At 35.6% G+C, this 8856-nt stretch overlaps 1 protein-coding gene across 2 annotated transcripts in view; it reads left to right on the top strand.

The window, feature by feature from the left end:
• The window catches only part of LOC106878004 (cytochrome P450 3A24), a 46481-nt gene extending 37979 nt beyond the window's left edge, over nt 1–8502 (top strand). For both annotated transcript variants that reach the window (XM_052972880.1, XM_052972881.1), the window contains exons 7-13: nt 509–660; nt 1144–1274; nt 1843–1980; nt 4218–4364; nt 4897–4988; nt 5717–5863; nt 6925–8502. In XM_052972880.1, the coding sequence (XP_052828840.1) occupies nt 509–660; nt 1144–1274; nt 1843–1980; nt 4218–4364; nt 4897–4988; nt 5717–5863; nt 6925–7162 (1045 nt within the window). In that variant the 3' untranslated portion in view covers nt 7163–8502. The remainder of the gene's footprint in view (nt 1–508; nt 661–1143; nt 1275–1842; nt 1981–4217; nt 4365–4896; nt 4989–5716; nt 5864–6924) is intronic.
• Nucleotides 8503–8856: the final 354 nt, after the last annotated feature.

Raw genomic sequence — 8856 nt, forward strand, 5'->3', positions numbered from 1 at the left:
AAAGAAAAGAATTATTCTCCAGGGAAATTCAATGTGTTGAATTTCCCTGGAGAACATTCTTTTCTTTTGTGGTTTGACCGTTGATGGTCGATTTCTAACGTAAAGGATGGCCACTTAGTGGTCATCCCTTCTCACATGTATGTAATATTTATATAAATATATATTTACTTACATTTATATATATACATATATACATATTTATATATACATGCATGTATGTGCAGATCTGTATGTTTTATGCATGTATTCTCATGCATACAGTTGCATATCTAGACATGCTCATATATGTTTAAATGATAAACTTCTGGGAAGTTTTACAGATTTTTACAGTTCCAGTGTTGGATTGGATCTGTAGTCTTCGAATTAACCTTCTAATTTTGAGAAACCTAATTTCTCAAGATTGGTATTTAGGCAGTGTGTTACATATCCCAGGGCCCCAGTAATTACAGGTATAAACTGAATTTGATATGACTGTTTTAATATAAAATTATCTTAGAATAATTCTTAGTATTTTCCAGCGTCTGACTCTGGACTCCATGTCCAGTTGTGGTTTTGGTTTCAATACATCTGCCATTCAAAATCCCAATGATGTCTTTCTCAAGAACTGCCGCCAAGTTCTTTATAATACAACCAGACCAAATCTTTTTTTCCTCATAGGTTGTAAGTATGACAGAATTACTTCAAAAAAACATCTTTGAAATGATCTTTTCTTTAATAAGGGTTTTAAATTTTGGCACAAGGCTAGCAATTTTGGGGGAAAGGGTGAGTCGATTACATCAATCCCCACTACACAACTGGTACTTGTTTTAATGACCCCAAAAGGATGAGAGGGAAATTGATATATACTAGCAGTATAACCCGACCTTGTCCGGGTGTGATTTATTATGCCATCTACGATAAGTCTTGCTAGCTGAAAATTAACTAAAAAAGAAAGCCTTACAACGAAAAAACCCTTATGATATAAATATGTTCATAATTCAAAAGACGATGAAATTAATATATATATATACACACACGTGTGTATATAGATAGATAGATAGATAGATATATAGATACGTGTCTGTGTGTATACACACTTGTGTATATTTGTCTCGCAAATGAACATGTATTTTTATTATTTTGCTTAAATTGTCTGTTCTTCAGTTCTTTTCCCCAGCACTGATAAATTCCTCGTCAGGCTTGCTCGTCTAAGAGACTACATTTTTGGTAATCCTGTCTTTTGGTTGGAGAAACAATTTGAAAAAATTATTGCAATGAGAAAAAAATTTGATTCTGTAAGTTTTTATTTTACTATTGGACTGGCTAGCTTTTTTGTTTCTTTTGCTTTTTGTTTTGTTTTTTTCTCTTTTTGTCCCCCAATAAGCTGTATGTTTAACAAGTTTGCTTCCCAACCAAATGGGTTCAAGTTCAATCCAGTTGCATGTTCTATGAACATACATTATAATATATAATTATATATAATATTACAATTGTATTATACATCATAAGTGAAGGCACATATCTTAGTGGTTAGGTGTGTTGCATTCATGACTGTGAGATTGTGGTTTCAATTCCCAGACCAGCTATGCTTTGTGTGTTTGAGTTGCTCCAGTCCACTCAGCTGTAAATGGGTCACCCCTGCAATGGATTAGACATTCTGATCAGGGGGAACGGACATTGGCCTGCTCGCCTAACCAGTGGGTTGGCTTCATTCAAAAACTAAAACAATGCAAAGCGCATTGTGACCAGTGATGCATAACAACTTGTAATAGTATGGCCAATCACTTGATCACATGATAATATACATTATTACAATTATCATATCCATTATATAGCCATTCAATAGCTTATTATTTATTGTAGGTGCCACGCATGGATTTACTTCATATGATGATTGAGGCTAATAAACTGACCCATTCCGAAGAGTCTCTCCACGTCCCAGAGACTCCAACACAAAACATTCCGGAATCAAAATACAAATATGCAAAACTCTCTTTATTGGTAAGTTTTTACAGACTTCTATGCTCTATAAATTCTAAGAAACAATGCAAAAAAATATATTCCACAAAAACCAATTCTAAAGACAGTATTGTACAAACATCCAATAATTAATATCAATACCTTGTAAGGCAACAAGCAGACAAGATTGTTGGCAGATGGGGAAAATATTTAGCAGGATTGCTTTTGTCTTTATGTTCTAAGTTCAAACTCTGCTGAGGTCGATTTTACTTTTCATCTTTTCGGGATCCATAGAATAAGGACCAGTCATGTACTGGGGTTGATTAGATTGACTTAATCCTTACCCTGGAATTGATAGCTTTGTGTCAAAATTTGAAATCATTGTTAATATCTTGTAATGGTCTAGTGGTTAGGGTTTAGGATCAGAAGGTCATAGGTTCAATTCCTGAATGACACCCATGAAATTGTAATTATGGCCGTTGCCGGTAGCATGATCTTCGAAATGATCCTTGAATGTTGGGCCTCACGGAGGCGAGGAACGAGGTGGTGAAGCATGATCTCAGAATGCTGAGCCTCGGTGAGGTGATGACAAGTGACCAAGACTTTGGAGATATGCTGTGCTTGAGAAGACTCATCGAGCCAAGTGAAACCAAAGTCATGACCATTGCCAGTGTCATGTAAAAGGTACTCAGGCCAGTGGCACATAAAAAGCACCCATTACTCTCTCTCTGAGTGGTTGGCATGTTAGGAAGGGCATCCAGCTGTAGAAACCAAGCCAAATCAGACTGGAACCTGGTGCAGCTCTCCATTTTACCAGTTCCAGTGAAACTGTCCAACCCATGTCAGCATGGAAAGCAGACATTAAAAGATGACGATGAGAATGTTACTACCAATTTTGCACCGACAATTGCATTTAGTAATATTAGAGACTCTTTGAAGTTGGTGGCTGGAAGCACACAACCTCTTTTATTCAGGAGGTATATATGGTCTGTGTTGGGAAAAAGAACTGGAACCAGAATGTGGTAAAAAGTTATCACATTTTCCAGGTGGGAAAAAAAGTTGCTTCCCTTGGATCAATGTCGACCGTGGCTGAAGCCTGCCAGCTGTGTGTGTGTGTGTGTGTGTGTGTGTGTGCATGCGTGCACGCACACACACGTCTGTTGTTCTCTAGTCTGAAAATGGATGACTACATTGCCAGAATGGGTTTCCATTCGTGAGGGCAGCATTCAACCATTTCACTTTTTGAGTTCAGGAAAGCATCTGGATCATGTGAATTTTTTAGAGTGATTCTCCTCTGTCAAACAAAGCTTGCAGCACCTACTTCCATGCAGATATGGTCCAGGCCATTACAGCAGTTTTCAGTTGATATCATACATTTTTCTTTGCTTTATAAGTCACCATATATAGCTGGCTAACGTTGCAATGTCATATCTCACCCTTGGTTTCTAAAAGACCAGTGATTATTGATGGTTATGACAGAGAGGAGAATCACGCTAAGAAATTCACTTGATCCAAAACTCAAAAAGAGAGATAATTGAATGCTGCCCTCATGAATGGAAATTCATTTTGGTAACGTAGTCATCCCTATTTTCAGACTAGAGAACACCAGACATATATGTGTGTGTGCACACACACACACACACCTTAAAAGAGACCTCTATTGTCTCAACATATTTCTTTATGCGTGACCCTCCATTCTTCAAAAAGCCAAAAATTTTGATGCTGTCCTCATGAAAGAAAATTCACTCTGGCAATGTGGTCATTCCCTTTTTCAGTCTAGAGAATGGAAAATGTGTACATGCCAAGCTGATACCCTTTGACCACAGCTTATATCATCCCATGGGAGATTACTCTTTTTCCCTTTCTGGAAAATGTTATAACTTTACATCACTTTTTTGTTCTGCTTTTTATCACCACCACAGAAAACAGGACTGTCTGTTTACCTTGAGCATAAAAGAGGCATTGAGCTTCTGGTAAGCATACCCGAAGGGTTGTCAATATTGCCATAACCAGTAATAGACTTCTCAACAAGTTTAATCCTAGAGTAGGGCTCAGCTGGATTCATATCAAAAGATATTTTCAAGATATCTAACAATCTTATAAGCTGAGCTTGTATTGAAATAATTCTTGGTGGTTATATTCTGCTGTTCCATAAGTAACATCATCATCATGTCATTTGAGATTTGCATGTTTATAACTTTGGATATTCAAATAAAACAGAAACAGAAGGAAAATATATTGAAGTTGTTATAAGAATTATGTGAAATAATATATTTTAGGAACTACGTTCACAATGTTTTTTATTCCTGATGGCTGGCTATGAGACAACTGCAACAACACTTATTTACACAGCTTATGAACTGGCTTATAACCAAGAAATACAATCCAAGCTCTATGATGAGATTATAGAATGTTTCCCAAATAAGGTATTTTATTTTTTTATTTCTTTCTTTCTATAAACATCAGCATTTTGTTTTTGTGTTTGGTTTGCAAGATTCTTCATGTGAACTCATATGTTGTAACATATCTTGTATCTTGGGAGTGTCATTATGCCAAGGATAAATACATGCACTGGTTCTATTTCACTTTTTCACTGAGCCTTATGGAGGAGATGACACAAGACAGATATATACCACATCACTGCACTCGAGAAGACCCATCCACCACAACAGAATTGATATCCTAAAGCCATGGTGCCACATAAAGAGCACTGGAGCTTGCGCCATTTAAAAAGCACTGGTGATGGTGCCATGTAAGAACCACCCAGTACACTCTGTAAAGTGGTTGGCACTAGGAAGGGCATCCAACTGTAGAAGCCGTGCCAAAACAGACTATGGAACCTCGTGCAGCTCTCTAGCCTTGCTAGTTTCTGTCAAGCCGTCCAACCCATGCCAGCGAGGAAAATGGACATTAAATGATGATGATGTAATGCTTCCTTTCTTTTTTTCTGCTGCACAGGATGATGAAATCACCTATGACATTGTAAATAAAATGGAATATCTTGACAAAGTTTGGTGTGAAACTCTCCGTAAATATCCACTTGCAAGCACGTAAGAATCATCACTCTAATTATATTATTCTTTAATTAAGAATGTGAAAATTTTAATTAAAAACAAAAATTTGCTTTCAAATGTTAGAGGAAGACACTTTGTAACTTTTGCTAATTAAAAATAGAAAATAATCATCACAATTCTATTTAGCCTGTTTATACTACCAAAATTTTATAACGTTAATGAATGACAAATGAACAGGAGTTATGTAACCCCCTTCATCAGTTACGAGAAGTGATCATAAGTTTATTCAACCAGGAGTTCCCATGTGATTACAGCTGTTTCATAACTTTCTTCATGCAGTAATTAATTTCAGTTTGTAAGAAATGACATGCACATTTTTGCATTAATATAAATGCACAGCATAATACCACTGTGTATTCACAAATGAATGCAAGCAATGAAGGCTAACTCATCAGATCACTAGAACATTAGGGTTGCATCGGCAGTTTGGCTCCAGGCTATAAGCTGTGTAGTTTCCTCACTCAAGAATTTATTGCCTGTATTTTCTGTTACACAAACATTTTCCATTACACTACTTTGTGATTGATTACTGCATGGACTGATAGCCAGGTCCATTGGAGGAGCTTACTGTGATAGCCACATGATTCTCTGAATCCATATTTTATACTATTCCTTTATATATATATATATATGTGTGTGTGTGTGTGTGTATCCATAACTCCTTGTGTAGAAATAAATTCCGTATGAATGATTTCATTTTGCAGTGTGGTGGCTCGACAAGCAGAGAAATCTTGTAAATTGTCAGAAGATTTGACAATACCTAAAGGCATGATTGTCCAAGCAAATATCTGGGCAATCCACTACAATCCAGACGTATGGGGAGCTGACCCACACAAGTTTAACCCAGAAAGGTATTTATACCATTCATTTATTTGTTGCTTGGAATAAATTTAATGATTTAATGATAAACTAAATTTGAAGAGAGACACCAAGGTTACAAGAAACTCTTACATGTTTCAAAACGAGTAACAAAGCCCTAATTTTCTATCAAAAGTGTTGTGGATATTCACACAACCAACATGGCTGCTCCTGCATAAATTAACATTTTTTGACTGTTTACTTTTAAAGATGAACCTTTGTGCCTGAAACACATAAAGGTTATAAATCTTTTTCCTTTTCATTATTTTACCAATTAAATTACTAATTAAAAGCAGCTCTAGGAATGTTAACATTATTGGTCACATTAACATTTTCTTCATAGACCAAATTTGCTGTGGGATAGTGTCAGATCAAGTTCACTTGGTGTTGTCTAAGCTTTCCCCATGACACCATCCTGCAGCAAACATGGTGTATAAACAAAATACAAAACACTATGCATGTGTAACTGATACTATTTGACCGAGTTTCTATATTTGTCATGAATAACTCAATGTTAATAACGTTAGCAGTGGTGTGTGCTGATGTCTGGCTTTTTCTGATAATAAATTTCTCCTGAATTTCTAAAGCTTTGGATGAAAATGGTTCTGATTTCCAGAGACACTACAAATATAGTTTATAGATATGTTTAGAAAAAAGATGACGTTTTCCAAAATTTAATTAAATTTTTAAAATATAAAATATTTGAAGACTAGATGAATTGATCTCTAGTTTTTTTTTTTTTTTTTTAAATTTTAAACAAAATCAAATTTCAATGTAACATTAAAGAATTGACCCATTTGACGTCAATCCACCTGTGACCATTCCTTCTGATTGTCTGATACAATCTTCCTCTTTTAAAGCAATCACATTTAAAACCCTTACATTAAAATTTCATTTAAGCCTCAAATATCAGTTTCTCAATGACAACTAAATAAATGCAGAATATTTCAACAGAAAAATGGTAAAAAAAAAAAAAAGCTTAAAAAGTTTTTTTTAAAATGATTTACAAACAAAACTAATACCTTCTTTTTTCTTTTTCGTTTGGTTCTTCCAGATTCATACCAGAATTAGTGGCCTGTCGTCACCCCATGGCATATTTGGCGTTTGGGGCTGGACCCCGTAAATGTATTGGCATTCAGTTTGCCAAAATGGAAGGCAAAATAGCAATTGTAAAGTTAGTTCAAACATTTCACATGATTCTGTCTGAAAAGCAGGGTCCGTTGGAGACGATTGAAGGGGCCACAATAGCCCCTGTAAATGGAGTTTATCTACGACTATCCCAGAGATATTGATCAGGAGTGAAGGAGAAAAAAACATTTTTTAAAGAGGATTTTATGTGATAGAAAAACCAAACCAAAAGACTGACATCCTGATGCGTAAAGAAAAAAAACCCAGTGATCTTTCTTCCATATTTAATAATTATTATCATTAAGGCGGCAGTATCGTTAGTACGCTGGGCAAAATGCTTAGTAGTATTTCACTGGTGCTACGTTCTGAGTTCAAATTCCGCCGAGGTCGACTTTACCTTTCATCCTTTTGGGGTTGATAAATTGAGTACCAGCGAAACACTGGGGTTGATCTAATCGACTGTTCCCTCCCCCAAAATTTCAGGCTTTGTGCCTTTATTATGGTTAATCCAAAACACCATTTGACAAGTCATCTTTTTTGCTTTTGTTGTTTATTTGGCCGTCTTTCTTATGTAAATAGATTTTCCATTGTTTTCACTGACAGATATTTGATCAACTGAACCATCAAATGTGTATGTGGCTGAGTACTCCACAGACACATCGATCCTTAATGTAATCAATTCTCAAATACAATCAACATGACATAAAGCTGTCCCTTTAAATTACAGATATTGCCCCTCTGGTGGGCTTCCTCACAGTTTCCATCTCCCCATTTTCACCCACCAGGTTTCGATTGATGCAAAACTGTGGTAAAAGACAATTGCCAAAAACGCCATGCAGTAGGACTGAACCTGTGACCTTAACCACTCAGCCAAACTAGAGATACTTGTTTTGTTGTTGTTGTTGTTAGATCCAGGACTTGAAACAATAGACTCCCAATGAAGAATCATAAACATTCTACAATTTATCAAAAATATATTCTATGAATCAACAACTCCGGAAATAAATTTAAAACAAAAAAAAACCAATAACTTATTTTAATATTATAATATAGTTGTTATTCTTTATCATATTGAAATTGTCATCAGGATCATTAATTATCACACCCTAATTATAAAAAGAGTGTTCAAATTTAATAATTCATTCTGCTAAAGGCACAAGGCCATCAATTTTGAGGAGGAGGAGGACCATCTGTTGTTACACAGACCATTTTTATTGCCTCCAAAAGGATGAAGGGAAAACTTGACTTCAAACCGTGAAGGACGAGAAGAAATGCTACGAAAACATATTTGTTCAGTTTACAGCCTTTAAATCTTAATAATTGGATCTAATACTGACACGAGGCTGGTAATTCCAGAGGTGGGAGGGATTAGTGTAAACTATTGATCCCCCAATATTTCACTGGTATTTTATTCTTAACAAGCTGGCAGAAGTGTTAGCATTACAGACAAAATGCTTAGCAGCATATATCATCCTTTCTTTATGGCCTGAGTTCAACTTTCGGGGTCAATAAAACAGATACCAGTAAGACACTGAGATTGATGCAATCGATTCACCCCTTGCTGGAAAGACAAAAGCAAAGTTGACCTTCGTGCCAAATAAACTAACAGTGTGAAGGGACCTTTCTAAATACTACAAGGCAATTTGTCTGACACTCAAAAAGGCTTCCATTCATTATTCTAACATACACAAAAAAAAAACTAAGAAAACAAGTTATTTTGCAAAAGCCAAACGACAATAGTTTGATCAAAATACAAAGAAATAGAAATAACAATGACATTCAACCAACGTAATTTTGTTAAAAATGTTCCCCCTCATTCTTTATTTCACTTCTTTCTCTTTGAGCTCAGTCTTTATTG

The sequence above is a fragment of the Octopus bimaculoides genome, chromosome 14, assembly GCF_001194135.2.
Source record: "Octopus bimaculoides isolate UCB-OBI-ISO-001 chromosome 14, ASM119413v2, whole genome shotgun sequence".
Classification (NCBI taxonomy): Eukaryota; Metazoa; Mollusca; class Cephalopoda; order Octopoda; family Octopodidae; genus Octopus; species Octopus bimaculoides.